The sequence below is a fragment of the Neophocaena asiaeorientalis genome, unplaced genomic scaffold (genome assembly GCF_003031525.2).
Source record: "Neophocaena asiaeorientalis asiaeorientalis breed wild unplaced genomic scaffold, Neophocaena_asiaeorientalis_V1.1 scaffold57, whole genome shotgun sequence".
NCBI lineage: Eukaryota > Metazoa > Chordata > Mammalia > Artiodactyla > Phocoenidae > Neophocaena > Neophocaena asiaeorientalis.
Genome location: NW_020172731.1, coordinates 6,249,091 through 6,271,442, shown reverse-complemented (window position 1 = coordinate 6,271,442; position 22,352 = coordinate 6,249,091). Strand labels below are relative to the sequence as shown.

Sequence of the window (22,352 nt, the reverse complement as noted above, 5' to 3'; positions counted from 1 at the left end):
AACCCAGAAATTAAAAAGGTTAAAAAAAAAAAAAAAAAAAATGTGATGATTGTCAGTCTTTTCCACAGAGTATCTTAAGATTTTGACCTTTTAGGTACGGAAAGAAGACTTTGGCTTTTTTCTTTTTTTTTTTTTCTCTTTCCCTCCCTCCCTCCTTCCTTCTACTTGCTACACTGACTGTTAATCTCTCAAATTCTCTTGCAATTTTATTTTATAAATAAGATTTACAAAATGTTTTATTTTGCATATAAAAATCTATAGTTACACATTAAAAATCTGAAGTTAGACTAAAAACTTTGAAGCACATTCTATAATCCCTGTATCTTAATGTTTTTCTTTCTTAACTTATTCAACTTTAAAAAAAAAAGACAAAAGCAACCTTATGATAAAGATTTCAGAAGATCATAAACCAGGAAGATTTATTGCAATATTCATTTATGCATTGATCTAACACATATTATAAGCAACACTTAATTCAGTTAGTGGTACCAAGGTCTCTCTAATATGTCTCAGTAAAAATAGAATGATATTGTTCAAAATTGATTACATTTTTAGAGCAACCTGGTTATACACCCAGGCTTTTAAGTTAGCATATCAATGTAGCATGTCATAACCAATGTAAAGTTAAAGTAAACTTTCTAAGACTATTTTAACAGGGCTATACAACTAGGTTACACCTACATGGACTGGCAGAAATGTCAAATGAGACTGGGTTTTTGTTTGCCTTTAAACACTTTTTTTTTTTTTTTTTGGTGTGTGATGGTTTTCACTTTTTTACAGTTGCATCTTTTCAACAGTTTTCTATGTTATTTTTTTGTTAGTCCCAAGCTCAGGAATTATTCTCTCTTTCAGAAAACTTCCATTTTCTTCTAGTTTTTTATATTAACTTTTTAATTCACTCAGAAGTATATTTGGATATGCAAGTTATTCACCAATTAATTGTCCCCAGACCTCTTGTTAAATAAGGCAATCTCTTTTACTGATTTGTGGTGGTCTTTTCACAGCTTTCTAGAAACTAAATGAGAGTACCCATTAACATGAAATAAGATGAGATCAAGCCATGCCTTAAATAATATCAGATTGGTCAATGATTATCAGAAACGATTAAAAATAACAGTACTTTATAGCTTTGAAACCTACTTTCTGAATTTGCAGTACCTATCCTGAATGTTCCTACAGGAAGGAGAAATGAGAGCTAGAATTCTGCTGTTATCAACAAATACAAAGCACATTTTCCAAGGGTAAAGAATCGATGTTCCTTCTGATCCCTTTTTCCAAAACATTCTGTGGCAATGGTTTTACTAAATATCTTAAGACGTCTACATATCAACATATTGTTCTTTCATGTTGGCTCTCCATCTAGCATGTCTTATCCAAAATCAAGCTCAAACATTTAAATCTCAAGATCTGGCTTGCTAGGAGGGATGGTGAGAAGACACTGACTTCATACTTTCTTGAGAGGAATGAGGATTTGAAAAGTAAACACTCACAAGAAATCCTCCCGTACCCACGTTCCTTGTCAGTGTCAAGCCAAGGCTCATGTTGGTTTTCATCTCAGTAACGTTGGAAATACTCGTGGAAGCTTTCAAAGGGGAGAAGATTTTTAAGAGTGGTTAAACCATCATTTATTTAAAGCCATTTTTTTTCAATGTACACTCAGGTTTACATGTAGCATTGAATTTAGTGCTCGTGTTATATAATGAAGTGTATGGAAATGAGATGCCTTCAGTGATCTGGCAGCTCATTTAAATATGTGATCACATCTGCAGAATGTGATCCTAGGGGGTGGAGTCTGAAAAGGTCATGGTGGCTCCAGCTAAAGCTTTATTCTGGATTGGAAAAAAATATCCTTAAAGTGTTATCAAAGAATGCCGTATGGTAGAATCTGGCTCAAAGCAATAGTGAATGAACTTTAAAAGGAAATCATGACACTAGCATGTAGAATAATAGATAAATCTCTCCAACCTTCTCTCTCCCACTCAAATAGGGCATCATCTGCTGTATCCATTCTTGAGCTACTGAACACTGAAATTCTTCTCAATAATATCATTATTTTCTCATATCCTCTAATCTCTGCCAAGGTGTATACATATATATATACACATATAGGTATACATATACATAAAACTACGCTGTTTATGTATATGTGTATACACATAAATTATGCTAAGTAATCTGCTCATATGTATATATACATATGCATAAAATTTCTAAAATAATAAATATATATATAAGGGGTGAGTATTCAAAAGTTTTATTATATAGTTTATTCCCCATTTCCCAGGATACCTGTTTTAAAACTTCACCCTTCTTCTCAAGCCTCCAAACTCAGCCCAGATCCCATCACTCTCTACTGCAAAGAAGATAATCACACTTGAAGGATAATCTCAACTTCTCTCATCTTTACCTAAAGGTCCTTCTAGAATTCTGACTTCTCTCTTTCCTTTGCGTTTCAGAGAAGAGAGCATTCTTCCTCAGACTCATTTTCCCAGGTACCAGAGACATTAATTCCATCCAGTTAACTTTATTCTTGACCAGTAGTCACTCCCTTTTTATTGCCTCCTTCCACTCTCGCTACAAATAGGATCATCTCTTTTTTATTAGAAAAATTGTCTCTTAATCCTGCTACCTTATCAAACTATTTTCCCAATTCTCCTTCACTACTTAACTTCTGGAAAGAGAGGTCTACTCTTGTGGATAATTAAAACACCAATTGCAAACAATTACAAAGAATTCCAAACTGTGAATTTTTTTTAGTAGAATGAAATCATTTAGACATGACCAGAAATAGTGTTCCTCGGCACGCCCAAAATCAGCCCTAGTACTGATGTTTCTATACTTAATGGTTTGTTTTGAGGAGGGAGAGAAGTATGGATAGTCTCAGATTTCTATAAGTAACCAGCAAAATAATCCTACATGTCAGTGGAAACCAGTCCACAGTCTGGGGATAGATGGCCCAGGAGGCAGCACGTTTCCCGTGCATCCATCTTTCTTAATCAGGTCATCAAACTGTGTTGGAAATTTGAATACAGCTGGGCCCCATATGACTACAGACATAAAGGCAACAAAAGTTGTCTATATTCCTTAAACACAAAACTATGATTGGTTTTGTTGTTATTTTTCAGCTGGGTATGTAACAAATGAGATTTTGTTATGTGTAAAATAATCACATTGCTAATTATAACTTACTTTGCAAATTCAGTTTTTCACATGCAGTGGTGGATAGATCAACAGGACATTTATACACATCTCCCATTCGGTTCTCAGGAAAGCCACTCCATGGTGAACCAACCAGTAACCTAGAAATAGGGATTTTATTTTCCATTAGACATAAAGTGTTAGCTATAGTTTCTTAAAGATAAAGCTGACCACAAAACAGTAAAAAAAAAAAAAACAAATTTAAATTTTTAATAAGTGAACAGTTTCTATTTGCTCAGCTATAATTTGCTCTCCTTCTTTTCCGCTTAGCTGATCAAGATCCTTGATGAACATCTACAGTACAGCTGTCTTGCCACACACCTGGGAGGTCTCTCTAAAGCAGTTCTGTCCAACAGAAATATAATGCAAGCCATAAATGTGGGCACATATGTAATTTTAAGTTTTCTAGTGGCCACATTAATAAAACAAAAAAGCAACAGGTGAAATTAACTTAAATAATATATTTTATTTAACTCAATATATCCACACTAGCATGCAATCAATATTAAAGTTATTAATTAGCTATTTGATATCCTTTTTTCCACACTAAGTGTTTGAAATTCAGTGTGTATATTTTGAGCACATATCAATGTAGACAAGTAATATTTCGAGTGTTCAGTACCCATGGGCGGCCAGTGGCTCTTTGGTCAGCATAGCTCTAAAGAATGAAACGATACTAAAAGCTGAAGTGAAAACTAACATTTGTCCAGTGCTTTCTATGCCCTAAGCACTTTTATATGTTATTTAGGGAGCAGATGAGCTATCTAAATGGCTTTATGCTTACTGTCTATAAAAGGGAATCCTCAGCAAAAATAAAGAGCAAGTGTACTGTGGGGCTCTCCTTATGTGTATCATGTTTATAGCCGGAATACAGAACACTGAGGTCAGAGACGGGTGCTAACATCTTCCCTTTGGTTAGTTCACTTCCGACAGAGTTTTTCCAGTAAGAGACTATGCATTTCTCTGTAGAACCACTCACTCGACATTTCTGGCCACAGAAGAATGGACAGAAAGAGTCCATGTAACAGCCTGATCTTTAGAAACTCCTGTATGTTACTCAGCAGCATCCAGTGACTAAGGAAGCATATTTGACTGAACATTTTTTCCTTGTCAAAGTTGGGAAGGATTAGATTATTGATCTATGAAACTTAAATTCTTTCATGTCGGGCTTCCCTGGTGGTGCAGTGGTTGAGTCCGCCTGCCGATGCAGGGAACACGGGTTCGCGCCCCGGTCCGGGAGGATCCCACGTGTCGCGGAGCGGCTGGGCCCGTGAGCCACGGCCGCTGAGCCTGCGCGTCCGGAGCCTGTGCTCCACAACGGGAGAGGCCACAGCAGTGAGAGGCCCGCACACCGCCAAAAAAAAAAAAAAAAAATTCTTTCATGAGGCTTCTGTCTAAATATTTTAACATTACTGATTAAACAACATGTGCCCAATTAAGTGCTACAGTGGATAAAAAAAGTCTAAGGTACATTTCTACTAACTTAGTAAAACTGTTTAAAATACATAACAAGTAAAATAATAATCATACAGGGCTTCCCTGGTGGCGCAGTGGTTGAGAGTCCACCTGCCGACGCAGGGGACACGGGTTCGTGCCCTGGTCCGGGAAGATCCCACATGCCGCAGAGCGGCTGGGCCCGTGAGCCATGGCCGCTGAGCCTGCGCGTCCGGAGCCTGTGCTCCGCAACAGGAGAGGCCACAGCAGTGAGAAGCCCATGTACCGCAAAACAAAACAAAACAAAACAAAATAATAATCATACAAATGAGTAGAAAGATATGAATAAGTTCCCCTTCCTGAAAAAAAGTAAAATGGTCTAAGGAAGCAAAAATGGACATCAGGGCTTCCCTGGTGGTGCAGTGGTTGAGAGCCCGCCTGCCGATGCAGGGGGCACGGGTTCGTGCCCCGGTCCGGGAAGATCCCACATGCCGCGGAGCGGCTGGGCCCGTGAGCCATGGCCCCTGAGCCTGCGCGTCTGGAGCCTGTGCTCCGCAACGGGAGAGGCCACAACAGCGAGAGGCCTGCGTACCGAAAAAAAAAAAAAAAATGGACATCAAAGGATGAGGCTGGTAGTCAGCATTCTTAACAGAGGGAACACTATGAACAATCATGGAAAGAGGAAAATACAAATTATTTTGAAAGAGAGTTAATGATTCAGTAATAGTCTTCTCCCCTTATTCATCTTATACAATTATTTTCAAAATAATATTTTACACAGCATTCTAGAATACTTTTTTTGAATATTCGTTTTATTTATTTTCTTTAGTTTTTTGGCTGTGTCAGTTCTTAGTTCTGGCACACGAGGTCTTTGCTGAGGCATTCAGGATCTTTCGTTACAGCGCGTGGGCTTTTCATTGCGGTGCACAGGCTTCTCTCTAGTTGTGCCGTGTGGGTTTTCTCTCTCTAGTTGTGGTGTGCAGGCTCCAGGGTGCATGGGCTCTGTGGTTTGCAGCACGCAGGCTCTCTTGTTGAGGTACACAAGCTCAGTAGTTGTGGCACAAGTGCTTAGTTGCCTGGCTGCATGTGGGATCTTAGTTCCCCAACCAGGGACTGAACGTGCGTCCCCTGCATTGGAAGGCAGATTCTTTACCACTGGACCACCCGGGAAGTTCCTAGAATACTTTAAAACAGCAAACTTTGATTAAGGTTAGAGTTGAAAGTTTTTGTCTTCTTCTGAGCAGATACTTTACCTAATTTACCTGTTAAAATACTGCTTATAGAAATCATCAACAAAACAAAAAGACAACCTACCGAATGGGAGAAAATATTTACAGATGATAAGACTGATAAGGGGTTAATATACAAAATATATAAACAGCTCATACAACTCAACATCAAAGAAAAAAAAACAATAAAAAAAAAGGGGAGGGAGGAACGTCAAGATGGTGGAGGAGAAAGACGTGGAGATCACCTTCCTTCCATAACTACATCAAAAATATACCTACACGTGGAACAACTCCTACAGAACACCTACTGAATGCTTGCAGAAGACCTCAGACTTCCCAAAAGGCAAGAAACTTCCCACATACCTGGGTAGGGCAAAAGAAAAAACAGAGACAAAAGGATAGGGACGGGACTTGCACCAGTGGGAGGGAGCCGTGAAGGAGGAAAAGTTTCCACACACTAGGAAGCCCCTTCACTGGTGGGGATGGAGGGTGGGCAGGGGGGGAAGCTTCGGAGTCATGGAGGAGAGCGCAGCAACAGGGGTGCAGAGGGCAAAGTGGACAGATTCCCGCACAGAGGATCAGTGCCGACCGGCACTCACCAACCTGAAAGACTTGTCTGCTCAACGGCTGGCTCGGGTGGGGGCTGGGAGCTGAGGCTCGGGCTTCGGAGGTCAGATCCCAGGGACGGGACTGGGGGTGGCTGCATGAACACAGTCTGAAGGGTGCTAGTGCACCACAGCTAGCCAGGAGGGAGTCTGGGGAAAAGTCTGGATTTGCCTAAGAGGCAAGAGACCATTGTTTCAGGGTGTGCGAGGAGAGGGGATTCAGAGCACCGCCTAAATGAACCCCAGAGACAGGCATGAGCCACGGCTATCAGCGTGGACACCAGAGACGGGCATGAAATACTAACGCTGCTGCTGCAGCCACCAAGAAGCCTATGTGCAAGCACGGGTCACTATCCACACCTCCCGTCCTGGGAGCCTATGCAGCCCGCCATTGCCAGCGTTCCGTGATCCACGGACAACTTCCCTGGGAGAACACACAGCGTTCCTCAGGCTGTTGCAATGTCTCGCCAGCCTCTGCCACTGCAGGCTCACCCTGCATTCCAGTTATAACTACCATACCCCTCCCTTCCCCTGGCCTGAGTGAGCCAGAGCCCCGGAATCATTGCTCCTTTAACACCCTCCTGTCTGGGTGAAGAACAGATGCCAAAGGGCGACCTACCTGCAGAGGCAGGGGGAAATCCAAAACTGAACCCCAGGAGCTGTGCGAACAAAGAAGAGAAAGGGAAATCTCTCCATGCAGCATCAGGGGCAGCGGATTAAATCTCCACAATCAACTTTATGTACCCTGCACCTGTGGAATACCTGAATAGACAACGAATCATCCCAAAACTGAGGCGGTGGACTTTGGGAGCAACTGTAGACTTGGAGTTTGCTTTCTGTGTCTAATTTGTATCTACTTTTATGTTTATCTTAGTTTAGTATTTACAGCTTATTATCATTGGTAGATTTGTTTATTGATTTGTTTGCTCTCTTCTTTTTTATATATATATATGTATATATTTTTTTCTTTTTCTTTTTGTTATTGTGTATGTGTACACTTCCTTGTGTGATTTTGTCTGTATAGGTTTGCTTTTACCATCTGTCCTAGGGTTCTTTCTGTCCATTTCTTTTTAGTATAGTTTTTAGTGCTTGTTATCATTGGTGGATTTGTTTGTGGGATTGGTTGCTCTTTTTTCTTTTTAATTTATTTAAATAATTTTTTTATTTTAATAACTTTATTTTTATTTTTTCTTTCTTTCTTTTTTATTTCTTTTCTCCCTTTTCTTCTGAGCTGTGTGGCTGACAGGGTCTTAGTGTTCCACCCAGGTGTCAGGCCTGAGCCTCTGAGGGGGGAGAGCCAAGTTCAGGATCCACCAGAGACTTCCTGGCCCCTCATAATGTCAATTGGTGAGAATTCTCCCAGAGATCTCCATCTCAATGCTAAGACCCAGCTCCACTCAACAATCAGTAAGCTCCAGTGCTGGATATCCCATGCCAAACAACTATCAAGACAGGAACACAACACCACCCATTAGCAGAGAGGCTGCCTAAAATCATAATAAGGTCACAGACACCCCAAAACACACCACTGGACGTGGTCCTGCCCACCAGAAAGACAAGATCCAGACTCACCCATCAGAACACAAGCACCAGTCCCCTCTACCAGGAAGCCTACACAGCCCACTTAACCAAACTTACCCACTGGGGGCAGACACCAAAAACAATGGGAACTATGAACTTGTAGCCTGTTAAAAGGAAACCCCAAACACAGTAAGTTAAGCAAATTAAGAAGACAGAGAAATACACAGCAGATGAAGGAGCAAGGTAAAAACCCACCAAACAAATGAAGAAAAAATATGCAGTCTACCTGAAAAAGAATTCAGAGTAATGATAGTAAAGATGATGCAAAATCTTGGAAATAGAATGGAGAAAATACAAGAAACATTTTAACAGGGACCTAGAAGAACTAAAGAGCAAACAAACAATGATGAACAACACAATAAATGAAATTAAAAATTCTCTAGAAGGAATCAATAGCAGAATAACTGAGGCAGAAGAATGGATAAGTGACCTGGATGATAAAATAGTGGAAATAACTACTGCAGAGCAGAATAAAGAAGAAGAATGAAAAGAATTTAGGGCAGTCTCGGAGACCACTGGGACAACATTAAATGCACCAACATTCCAGTTATAGGGGTCCCAGAAGATGAAGTGAAAAAGAAAAGGACTGAGAAAATATTGTGAAGAGATTATAGTTGAAAACTTCCCTAATATGGGAAAGGAAATAGTCAATCAAGTCCAGGAAGTACAGAGTCCCATACAGGATAAATCCAAGGAGAAACATGCCAAGACACATAGTAATCAAACTATCAAAAATTAAATACAAAGAGAAAATATTAAAAGCAGCAAGGGAAAACCAACAAATAGCATACAAGGGAATCCCCATAATGTTAAGAGCTGATCTTTCAGGAGAAGCTCTACAAGCCAGAAGGGAGTGGTAGGACATATTTAAAGTGATGAAAGGGAAAAACGTACAACCAAGATTACTCTACCCAGCAAGGATCTCGTTCAGATTTGATGGAGAAATTAAAACTTTTACAAACAAGCAAAAGCTAAGAGAATTCAGCACCACCAAAGCAGCTTTACAACAAATGCTAAAGGAACTTCTCTAGGCAAGAAACACAAGAGAAGGAAAAGACCTACAACAACAAACCAAAAACAATTAAGAAAACGGTAATAGGAACATACATATGGTTAATTACCTTAAGGCAAACAGATTAAATGCTTCAACCAAAAGACACAGACTGGCTGAATGCATACAAAAAACAAGACCCATATATATGCTGTGTACAAGAGACCCACCTCAGACGTAGGGACACATAGAGACTTAAAGTGGGGGGATGGAAAAAGATATTCCATGCAAATGGAAATCAAAAGAAAGCTGGAGTAGCAATTCTCATATCAGACAAAATAGACTTTAAAACAAAGACTATTACAAGAGACAAGGACACTAAATAATGATCAAGGGATCAATCCAAGAAGAAGATATAACAATTGTAAATGTTTATGCACCCAACATAGGAGCACCTCAATACATAAGGCAAATGCTAACAGCCATAAAAGGGGAAATCAACAGTAACACATTCAAAGTAGGGGACTTTAACACCCCACTTTCACCCATGGACAGATCATCCAAAATGAAAATAAATAAGGAAACACAAGGCTTAAATGATACATTAAAAAAGATGGACTTAACTGATATTTATAGGACATTCCATCCAAAAAAAAAAACAGAATACATATTTTTCTCAAGTGCTCAAGGAACATTCTCCAGGACAGATCATATATTGGGTCACAAATCAAGCCTTGGTAAATTTAAGAAAATTGAAATCGTATCAAGTATCTTTTCTGACCGCAACGCTATGAGCCAAGATATCAATTACAGGAAAAGAACTGTAAAAAATACAAACACATGGAGGCTAAACCATACACTACTAAATAACCAAGAGGTCACTGAGGAAATCAAAATATATCTAGAAACAAATGACAATGAAAACACAACAACCAACACCTATGGGATGCAGCAAAAGCAGTTCTAAGAGGGAAGTATATAGCAATACAATCCTACCTCAAAAAACAAGAAAAATCTCAAATAAATAACCTAAACTTACACCTAAAGCAATTAGAGAAAGAAGAACCAAAAAAACCCCAAAGTTAGCCCAAGGAAAGAAGTCATAAAGATCAGATCAGAAATAAATGAAAATGAAATGAAGGAAACGATAGCAAAGGTCAATAAAACTAAAAGTTGGTTCTCTGAGAAGATAAAGAAGACTGATAGACCATTAGCCAGGCTCATCAAGACAAAAAGGGAAAAGACTCAAATCAACAGAATTAGAAATGAATAAGGAGAAGTAACAACTGACACTGCAGGAATACAAAGGATCATGAGAGATTACTACAAGCTACTAAATGCCAATAAAAGGGATAACCTGGAAGAAATGGACAAATTCTTAGAAAAGCACAATCTTCTGAGACTGAAGCAGGAAGAAATAGAAAATATAAACAGACCAATCACAAGCACTGAAATTGAAACTATGATTAAAAATCTTCCAACAAACAAAAGCCCAGGACCAGATAGCTTCACAGGCCAATTTTATCAAACATTTAGAGAAGAGCTAATACCTATCCTTCTCAAACTCTTCCAAAATAGAGCAGAGTGAGGAACACTCTCAAACTCATTCAATGAGGTCACCATTACCCTGATACGAAAACCAGACAAAGATGTCACAAAAGAACGACAACTACAGGCCCATAGCACTGATGAACATAGGTGCAAAAATCCTCAACAAAATGCTAGCAAACAGAATCCAACAGCACACTAAAAGGATCATACACCATGATCAAGTGGGGTTTATCCCAGGAATGCAAGGATTCTTCAATATATGCAAATCAATCAATGTGATAAACCATATTAACAAAATTGAAGGAGAAAAAGCATATGATCATCTCAATAGATGCAGAAAAAGCTTTTGACAAAATTAAACACCCATTTATGATAAAAACCCACCAGAAAGTAGGCATAGGGGGAACTTACCTCAACATAATAAAGGCCACATATGACAAACCCACAGCCAACATCATTCTCAATGGTGAAAAACTGAAACCATTTCCTCTAAGATCAGGAACAAGACAAGGTTGCCCACTCTCACCACTATTATTCAACACAGTTTGGAAGTCCTAGCCACGGTAATCAGGGAAGAAAAAGAAATTAAAGGAATCCAAATCGGAAAAGAAGAAGTAAAACTGTCACTCTTAGCAGATGACATGATACTATTCACAGAGAATCCTAAAGATGTTACCAGAAAACTACTAGAGCTATCAATGAATTTGATAAGGATACAAAATTAATGCACAGAAATCTCTTGCATTTCTACACACTAATGATGAAAAATCTGAAAGAGAAATTAAGGGAACACTCCCATTTACCACTGCAACAAAAAGAATAAAATACCTAGGAATAAACCTATCTAGGTAGACCTGTATGCAGAAAACTGTAAGACACTGATGAAAGAAACTAAAGACGATACAGACAGATGGAGAGATATACCAGGTTCTTGGACTGGAAGAATCAACATTGTGAAAATGACTATACTATAGGATTCAGTACAATCCCTATCAAATTACCAATGGCATTTTTCACAGAACAGAACAAAAAATTACACAATTTGCATGGGAACACAAAAGATCCCAAATAGCCAAAGCAATCTTGAGAAAGAAAAATGGAGCTCGAGGAATCAGGCTCCCAGACTTCAGACTATACTACAAAGCTACAGTAATCAAGACAGTATGGTACTGGCACAAAAACAGAAATATAGATCAATGGAACAGGATAGAAAGCCCAGAGATAAACCCACCCACATATGGTCACCTTATCTTTGACAAAGGAGGCAAGGATATACAATGGAGAAAAGAAAGCTTCTTCAATAAGTGGTGCTGGGAAAACAGGATAGCTACATGTAAAAGAATGAAATTAGAACACTCCCTAACACCATACACAAAAATAAACTCAAAATGGATTAGAGACCTAAATGTAAGACACTATAAAACTCTTAGAGGAAAATATAGGCAGAACACTGTATGACTTAAATCACAGCAAGATCTTTTTTGACCCACCTCCTGGAGAAATGGAAATAAAAACAAAAATATACAAATGGGATCTAATGAAATTTAAAAGCTTTTGCACAGCAAAGGAAACCATAAAGGAGATGAAAAGACAACCCTGAGAATGGTAGAAAATATTTGCAAATGAAGCAACTGACAAAGGATTAATCTCCAAAATATACAAGCAGCTCATGCAGTTCAACATCAAAGAACAAACAACCCAATCCAAAAATGGGCAGAAGAGCTAAATAGACATTTCTCCAAAGAAGATATACAGATTGTCAACAAACACATGAAATGATGCTCAACATCACTAATCATTAGAGAAATGTAAATCAAAACTACAATGAGGTATCACCTCACAGTGGTCAGAATGGCCATCATCAAAAAAAAATCTACAAACGATAAATGCTGGAGAGGGTGTGAAGAAAAGGGAACCCTCCTACGCTGTTGGTGGGAATGTAAATTGATACAGCCACTATGGAGAACAGTATGGAGGTTCCTTAAAAAACTACAAATAGAACTACCATACGACCCAGCAATCCCACTACTGGGCATATATCCTGAGAAAACCATAATTCTAAAAGAGTCATGTACCACATTGTTCACTGCAGCACCATTTACAATAGCCAGGTCATGGAAACAATCTAAGTTTCCACTGACAGATGAATGGATAAAGAAGGTGTGGCACATATATACAATGGAATATTATTCAGCTATAAAAAGAAACGAAATTGAGTTATTTGTAGTGAGGTGGATGGACCTAGAGTCTGTCATACAGAGAGAAGTAAGTCAGAAAGAGAAAAACAACTACCATAAGCTAACATATATGTATGGAATCTAAAAATAAATAAATAAATAAATAATGGTTCTGAAGAACCTAGGGGCAGGACAGGAATAAAGACGCAGACATAGAGAATGGACTTGAGGACACGGGGAGGGGGAAGGGTAAGCTGGGATGAAGTGAGAGAGTGGCGTGGACATATATACACTACCAAACGTAAAACAGATAGCTAGTGGGAAGCAGCCACATAGCACAGGGAGATCAGCTCGGTGCTTTGTGACTACCTAGAGGGGTGGGATAGTGAAGGTGGGAGGTAGACGCAAGAGGGAGGGGATATGGGGATATATGTATATGTATAGCTGATTCACTTTGTTATACAGCAGCACCTAACACACCATTGTAAAGCAATTATACTCCAAAAAAGACGTTTAAAAAAAAAAAAAGGGCAGAAGACCTGAATAAACGCTTTTCCAAAAACATACAGATGGCCAATAGGCACATGGAAAGATCCTTTACATCATCAATCATCAGAGAAATGCAAATTAAAACCACAATGAAATAGCACTTCACACCTGTCAGAATAGCTATCATCAAAAACACCACAAATAACAAATGTTGGTGAGGATGCGGAGAAAAGACAGCCCTCGTACACTCTTGGTGGGAATGTAAATTGGTGCAGCCACTATGGAAAACAGTATGGAGGTTTCTCAAAAAATTAAAAATAGAACTACCATATGACCCAGCAATTCTACTTCTGGGTACTTATCTGGGGAAAAAACAAAAACAAGAACAAAATACCCCACTAATTTGAAAAGATATGTGCACCCCAATGTTCAAATCAGCATTTTTTACAATTTCCAAGATATGGAAGCAACCTAAGTGTCCGTCAACAGATGAATGGATAAAGACGATGTGGTACACACACACACACACACACACACACTATAATACTATTTAGCCATAAAAAATGAATGAAATTTTGCCATTTGCAACAACATGAATGAACTTGGAGGGTATTATGCTTAGTGAAATAAGTCAGACAGAGAAAGACAAATGCTGTATGATATCACTTCTATGTGGACTCTACAAAGTAAAACACACTTGTGAATACAACAAAAAGGAAACAGACTCACAGATACAGAGAACAAACTAGTGGTTACCAGTGCAGAGAGGGAAGGGAGGAGGGGCAATATAGGGGTAGAGGATTAAGAGGCACAAATTACTATGTATAAATAAATAAGCTATTAAGGATATATAGTACAACACAGGGAATATAGTCAATATTTTATAATAACTATAAATGGAACATAACCTTTAAAAATTGTGAACCACAATCTGTATACCTGAAATACAAATAGAAATAGGATTGAAATAATGGCTATTAGTAAGTCCCAATATTCACTTTAATGGAGGGAGAGGATCATAGAGCAGGATTTGAAGTGCATGTTTGAACATATCTGATGTTCTTCAAATTCATGACAACTCGGGGGAAGTTAGGAAACTTATGAAGACTCTGTATTGTAAAAACTATCTTCCAGCAGCTCGATTTTTCTCCATTTGTACAAATCTCTGGTCTTCATTCCATAGTGGAAATACACAGTATTACCTCTGATCTTTGTGTGCAGGATACATCTTAAAATTTAAGAAAGAAAGAGACTGAAAAAGAATATACATACACACACACACACACACACACACACATATTTAATCACTTAGCTGTACACCTGAAACTAACATTATAAATTAACTATACATCAATAAAAATTTCTTTAATAAAGAAAGAAAGAGATAATCTGTCCCTTGCTTACTTTTCCAGCCCTGTTTTCTCCTGGTACATTCCTGAAATTCTGTATTTTAGGCATTAGACTCTGATCTGGTGGAGGAGTTGAGTTCTTGCTTCTAAACCTTCACACATGCTGTTCCCTGCCTGGGAAATTCTGCTCATTAGTTATGTCTCCCATTAGACAACCACTTCTTCCAGGAAGTCACCTGGTTCTTCCACATTTGAGCAAGGTGGATTTCCTGAAGACTTTCATAGCCTCTGAGCTTTCCCTGTCCCAGTTTTCATCACGTTACCCTGGAAGTCCTTGACTCCTGACTAAATTCTCCCTAGAGAGGAAAAGTTCATGGGGACTAGGAATTGAGACTATAGCACTGAGTGACTAGGTGTTGAACAAATGAATGAAAACACAAGTGGATGATTCTACATTATTTTTAAAAAATTTTTATTGGAGTATAGTTGATTTACAATGTTGTGTTGATTCTACATTATTACCTAAGAGAATTCTCTTACTTGAGGAAAAGTTGAGTAGAAAATTTTTAGTTCTGTTTTTATTGAGGAGCATTTCTTTCTGTCCAAATTGAAGAAAAAACAGACAAACAAGAAGAGGTGAAAAAACTCCACCAAGTTGAGAGGAAAGCATTATATGGTCACTGTTCTGTCTGCTGTTCCTGATTCAGTCTCCACATATCCATGATGCATCTAACTTGTGTCTTTATTTTTTAAACAAAAGCTGACTGAGGAGTCTGTAGGGAACAACATGGCACCTGATAGCAAGAAACTATAATAGGAAGTGTGGCTTTGCCCCTTTACGTGCTGGGAATTGATATTAATTACAGCAAATCTTACAACAGCTGGTACTGAATGAGAGTCTCTCTGAACATTATTAACTTCCTGTGCAAAACGAGTCTGAGATTATGTTATCTCCATTTTCCATATAGAATCGCTGAGACACAGAGAGATAAGCAACTTACTCATATTCACCTAGGTCGTGAGAGCCAAGCATAACTGATTCTGACGCCCAAGCTCTTGACCCTTAGGCTATTTATTCTCTTTCTGATTGGTGGCAAGAAGGCCTGGCAAAGGGCCCAGGTTGGGAAAACTGTCTGAACAGATGGGTTGGGCTCCAGAATCATCAAGGAGTAGGAACAGGATCAGGGAAGAGCAGCGTATGTTCAGATGGTCCCAAATGTGGCCATTTGCGTGGCTTCTACTGTGCACCTTTCCCACCCACCCTCAGCATATTCCAGAGAAACACACTGAGAAACAAAAGTTTAGTGTTTCTGACCTAAAATTTAACCGTTTTGTTCCTCAGAGCCTCCAGCAGTAAAGCTGTACCACTAGCTACCTGTTTTCTCAGTGAGAAAGCTCAAAAGGCCACTTGCTGTTTCCCATCGACATTCCCTGGACACTGTCCCCCCACCCTCTCCTATCCCCTCCCAGAATTCATGATTTGACAACCTCGAGGCTCTGGGAGATGATGACATCTCCACCATGACCGTGAAAGTTACCCCCCCACACACACCCCATTCATCAGACAGGAAGAAGAGAAGGCAAGCATCTGTGCAGCTGTGTGCCCCTTAACAAGGAAGTTATGAAAGGAGCTGAGATTCTCACACAGAACACATCAATCTCTGGCAGCGTTACGCCATATTGAACTCTTAACCCCAAACAATGGAGGACAGTGGTAACCAGACCATTTTGGTGACTGCTGAAGAACAGCAAGGATATCCTCATCATGCATGATTCATTCTTTAAATACTGTGAACCACATTAGGAAGTCACAGGTCATACTAGTGACTACAGAGAATGTTTGTAAAACCATTGCTCACCTCCTTTATTGGCAGTGTTTCCAGTAGATTCTCCTCCTCCCTTGCACCTAGTGAAATCCTTGTTCCTGACAACTCACCCTCACAAGGAAAGGCTATGACATCACCCATGGTTACTCCGAGGGAACTGTGACATTCTCAAATTAATCAGACAGAAAGATGAGGGAGGCAGATATATTTATCTATAAAATTTTATGTAATCAGCTGTAGCAGGAAGAAACATGCCAGGAGAGAATGTTACAAAGGTGTGGAATAGGATACGTTGGTAGGTAAACCCTGCTGAAATGTGGCAAAGCCTCTTTGAAGTTACGGATTTAATTTAATCACAACCAGACAAGGAGCTGCGTGAACAGTCGTGCGTGTTGATTCTCAAAACAAAACAAAATCCCAAGATATAAACTCCTCTTTTCCTACAGTGAAACTGGGAATTCTTCCAAGACTACTTAAAATAACACTTACTGTTCAATTATCTTGTGGGAAAATAGTGATTATATAGAGTTCCAAAACATAGCCAATCTGCCCACCTCCAGTGGAATTCAAAATACTTTGTTTAGTTAGTAAACAGTATTTACGGTGGCTGTTATAAATATCTTCCTTTGGTCTGTGATTTCCTAAACTCTCCAAGCGTTCCTTCGATACTAGAGACTTTTCCAGAGATTATGGACAGAGGTGCACTTAAAAATATTGACTAGGGCAAAGCATGTTTTATTTGATTCAATAAATGTTTTTTAAGATCTTAGGGGGCTGACATGTTGCACAGCTCTAGCAGGTACCATTCCCACATGCATGGTGTGCCCTGGCCTTGTGCAGTATACAATCTGTGACGCTGTACCTGGTGGCTAGGCCAACTGTGTGCCAGACTCAATTCTAGGCACTGGGGAGATATTAGAGAGTAAGTCAGTCAAAAATTTATGGCCTCACAGAGGGAGGAAAAGTGGGAAAAGACAGACAATAAGTGTAATAAGTAAGTAAAACATATGGTGATAGTGATCAGTGCTATGTGGGAAAAGTGAGGAGGATAAAGTTAGGAGCGTGAGGTGGAGGGTGTTATAATCTTTATTAAGAGGGCCAGGGAAGGCCTCACTGAGGTGACATTTAAGTAAAGAGTAGATGGAGGGAAAGGAGTAAAACCGTAAGAACCAGGAATAGTCCTGGCTATGGGAACAGCAAGTGCAAAAGCCCTGTGGCTGGACCAGAATGCACAAGGGAGAAATTGTAAGAGATGAGGTCATGCTGCTAATGGGCCCAGATCTTGCAGAGCCTTGTATGAAATCATAAGGACTCAGTTTTCCCTCTGAGTGAACTATGAGAAAGAAAGTCATTGGAGTGTTTTGAGCACAGTAGTGGTATGATCTGACATATTTTAGAAGGATTTTGAAGGTTTCTCTGTTGAGAATGATTGCATGGGGGTAAAGGCAGAACAGGTGAAGTGCTTAGAAGGCACCTGGGATAATACAGGCAAGAGGTGATGCCAGGCTCCTACGGGGCTGGCAGAAGGGAAGGTGGTGACAAGTGTCCTTATTTCAGATATATTTTGAAGGTAGGGCCAGCAGGATTTCTTGAGAGGTTAGTGTTTGAATAATAATAAAAAAAACCCCAAAGGATGACCCCAAGGTTTTCAGCTAGAACTAAAAGCAACCGAGTGGCCATCATCAGATAAGGGGGATACAGTCAGTAGAGCAAGATTTTGAGGCAAGGGAAACTCAGAAGGTCAGGAGGAGGTGTTTTCAGTTGGAGATGTCTATCAGCCATCCATGGTGGTATTTTGTTTGGCATTAGAAGCTTACTATATATAATATCCACATTAAGATGAGAAATTTCAAAGCCTACAGCTTATAAATATAAATACTATTCCTTATATTTAGTTCCAGGCCATTGACAACACAAGGAGTCCGCTGAGTTCCATATGGCTACCTGCTTGGAACATAAAAGGAGCTGGTGATGGGAAGAATTCACCCGTAAGACTTCACATCTCTAGGAAGGGAGAAGACGGGTAAGAGAGTTCATTTTCAGCTCTTGGCTGGGAAACACTGCAATTATAAATTTAATAGCTAAACTCTTTGGCATATGTTGAAAGGCAGTTTTAGTCTCCTGGCCTCATCATGTTGCCTCAGACTTCTGTGGCTGCCAGATCACTTCCTCAAACAGTGGGATGGCTACACTCTCAAGGTTTTTCAGTTCCCCAGTGCTAAGTCCACCGACTTCATTACTGCTAGAACATCTTAAGCCTACTGTTCTGTCTCACAAAAATCCTGGAAAGTAGCTTTTGCCCTGGAAGCAATTGAATCCATAAAAACTGATTCTGTTACGTTGACTCATCCAACATGCAGTTTTCCTGAAGTAAACTCAAAAGCCAAAATAGTCCATTTAAAGTCTTGTGATGGTATAAATTCCACATTCTTGTGCCCCGGCGGGGAGGAAAGGAATGCTTTTAAGGTCACACATTTTTATAAATCAAAGCCCATGAGATAGTACCTTTTAAATAGGTGCTTTGGCAGACGGCTATCAATGCTAAGAACTGGAAAAGCAACCATATTTGTAAACTACTTTACATTTTATAAAGCACATTTTATCCTTTATTTTATTATAAGGATCTTCTTTGATCCTTATAAATACTCTGTGAGATCAAATATTATGACTACTCCTGCTTTCATATAAAGAAACTGACTCTGTCTGATGGGCAGCAAAGTCTAGATCTGCCCGTTCACTGCAAACCTCCAATTCTTTCTGCCGTATTAAGCTGACTTAGAACTCTTCCAGGAGAGCTACTCACTGCTGTCCTGTCACCTGGGCCCTAAGCAAATTAACAAATAGGTTCCACCTGTGCCACTTAGCATTTACCAGATCCTTCTTCAGACGGAGTTGGTGGATGGAAAAGTTTCAGACAAGTAGCCACCAGGACGGTGTGTGTGTGTGAGTCCCAGCATCATCGTGAATGAACTCATTCTAAAAACAGACATTCAGGCATTAACACAGAGGAAAGCTTAAAATGATAAGACTAGCTGGTGAGGCACAGAGGATTTTCACAGATCACTGAAGGTCTCCAGATACTCCAGAGCAGATCTATTCCACATGCAAGTCACAAAAGATGGGCATGTACGTGTGTCCCTATGTTTATGGGCACACATACAAATTTGTGTCCAGAGCAGGGAACATTTCAAGTGCCCTTTCTACTATAATGCAAACCATTTAAAAAAATTAGCCATAAAGATAACTTAACTTAGTGGAAAAAAATTAACAACTATGATGTGACAAAGGTAGGCGAATCAACACTAGAGTGGTCCATGGGGGTCTTAAAGGTACTTGGTTCCCTACTTACCCTGCCCCTACTGCCAGCCAAGGGAAAGTCACTGCTGATAGGAAACACGCCACTTTCTATACCTATATTAATAGTGTTGGTTTAAGTACATGAGAGTAGCATAATAATTAGTTATAAAAATGTTAACAGTAAGTTTTTTAAACTTAAAACTGCAAGGATATATTACAGTCAGACTTCTAATGCCTTTGCAGAATCAAAAATATGACTAAGTTAGAAGTTGGTGAAAATAACTAAAATGTAATGGAAGAACAGAAAGGAATACATATGTCATGGATTTAAAATAAAAGCAAACCTTGTGAATAAGCAACATAAGTATGTTAAATGGCACTACCAGGAAAACCTGTCAAGAGAATTTTACCTTTGGAAAGAGACATAAAGGAGGATATTGGCTAACATTTAAAGGCTACATAATGAAAGACGAAGACATGATTATTTTGGAAAAGGGATCAGAATAGCATCCTTGGCCAAGAAGAAGAAGAAATGGACCAAAGCTAAAGTGACAGATGAGAAATGGCCGAGGATGAGGCAGTGGGGGGGAGGTGGGGAGGAACTAGTTATTTAAAATCCTGATTTTCCTCCTGTATATTTTTACAAGGAGCTAATGAGAGTACCTCATATGTGCACAGTAGTTTAGTTTTTGAAGTGTTTTATTCTCTCACAAGGTGCTAAAAACTTCTGGTTTGGTCAGGATGGCATTTTCTTTGTGCTCTAGAGAGGCTGTGTGACTTTCCCAAAGTCACCCAGCTAGTGGTGGGGAAGCTGAGGGTAAAACCCTTCTGCTCTGGCTCTTGACTTATATGACAAATCCCTGTCTATGAGAGAATGAAAAGACAGATGGGAACTGTCATCCCAGGCAACCCTTTTCTGTAACAATTTTTCATTCAAAATGCTAAATGAAGTTTATCTTACTTTATAAAGTTTACATGAAAATTATATTTAAATATTATTTATAAATGCCAATTACATTCTGCCACTTTCTTCCTTGGTTGCTTATAAAAATATGTCCACGTGGAACACCTTACCTCTGTTTGCATTAATCTACCCTATGCTTATTACTTCTTAGCTCTGTAAACTTAGGCAAACTAATAAAGCTTTCTAAGTCTCACTCCTCTCCTCTCATTTGTAAAATGGGTAATTATTTGACAAAGCTCTTAAAGAGTCATCATGAGTACTAGGTGTTTGGCAAAGAATTTACCAGTATTGGTATTACCAATGTACTATACGACATAATCTTTGATGTCTGTTGCAGAATTGAATGTTACTTCTTTATTATTTATCTAAAATTCTCTACAAGAGATATTTTGTACAATCTGTTATATTTGTAACACACATAATGCTTTACTACAATTTTTCTTAATTAAAAAGTAAAAATGGGGACTTCCCTCATGGCTCAGTGGTTAAGAATCCACCTGCCAATGCAGGGGACATGGGTTCGAGCCCTGGTCCAGGAAGATCCCACATGTCGTGGAGCAACTAAGCCCGTGTGCCACAACTACTGAGCCTGCGCTCTAGAGCCCGCAAGCCACAACTACTGAGCCCACGAGCCACAACCACTGAGCTCGCTCTGCAACAAGAGAAGCCACCACAATGAGAAGCCCATGCACCTCAACAAATAGTAGCCCCTGCTCGATGCATCTTGAGGAAGCCCATGCGCAGCAATGAAGACCCAATGCAGCCAAAATAAATTAAATAAATAAATACATTTATAAAAAGTAAAAGCTATACTATATATAGATGGAAGTTTTTTTTTTTTTTGGCTATGGCACTTGTTCATTATATTTCTCCTCTTAAAAAACAAGCATGCACTAGTCCTCACTAGAACAAGAAAATACATTTCTACAACTGGAAATACCCTCAATTCCCAGACAGTCCTTGTCACACAAGTGATTGCAGTGTCCTAAGGTTTTTGAGTCATATAATGAGCTCAAACGGTTCTTGGGACAGGCCCTCAGATGAGACAAACAGAAAGAGTGCATATCACCACAAGATTCCAGGAAATGACTTTAAACATATCACAATCCTTTGTGTAACTGTTTGTGATAAGGATTGCATCACCTACATTCGGACATCCTGTGTATAAAGTGAGGGCTCCAAAGTGGAATGACCTTTTGTGGGTCTCACTCAGGGGAGAAGAGACCACAGCTTTCCATACAGGTAGAGTGCTCTGGTGCTCTATTTGTGAGGTAATCTTGCTTTTAAAGTCATCCAGCTCATGGGAGACCATGGGAAAGTTTCAAGAATTTGCAAAGCCGTATTACTACTGTTTTTAGAATAAAAGTCCACAGTGTAATAAAAGTATAATAAATAAAACTAGCAAAGGAGTCAAGATTATTTTGTTAAAATCTTGTAGATCCCAGTGCAAAATATGCCTATAAATTCTTAGAAAAATGGGACGTATGGAACAGCTAAAGTTGTACTTTAAAAATAGTGGAGTGTGATTTAAGAAAACTCAGACTAGAGCTCTAAGCTAGTTGTCAGAAGGCAGGAAAGGGCTGAAAGATAGAGTCGGGGCTCAACAAGACAGATTGTAAAGAAAGTCCAAGCGATCAGAGGAAAACACTGCCAAGACAGCA

The 22,352-nt window shown here is 39.3% G+C and overlaps 1 protein-coding gene across 1 annotated transcript in view; it reads right to left on the bottom strand.

Moving 5' to 3' along the window:
• The window catches only part of ITGA2 (integrin subunit alpha 2), a 104,675-nt gene that overhangs the window by 53,136 nt on the left and 29,187 nt on the right, over window positions 1-22,352 (bottom strand). Inside the window, exons 3-4 of the mRNA XM_024740322.1 lie at window positions 3,190-3,299; window positions 1,491-1,582 (exon numbers count right to left, since the gene is read on the bottom strand). Coding sequence (XP_024596090.1) covers window positions 1,491-1,582; window positions 3,190-3,299 — 202 coding nt within the window. The remainder of the gene's footprint in view (window positions 1-1,490; window positions 1,583-3,189; window positions 3,300-22,352) is intronic.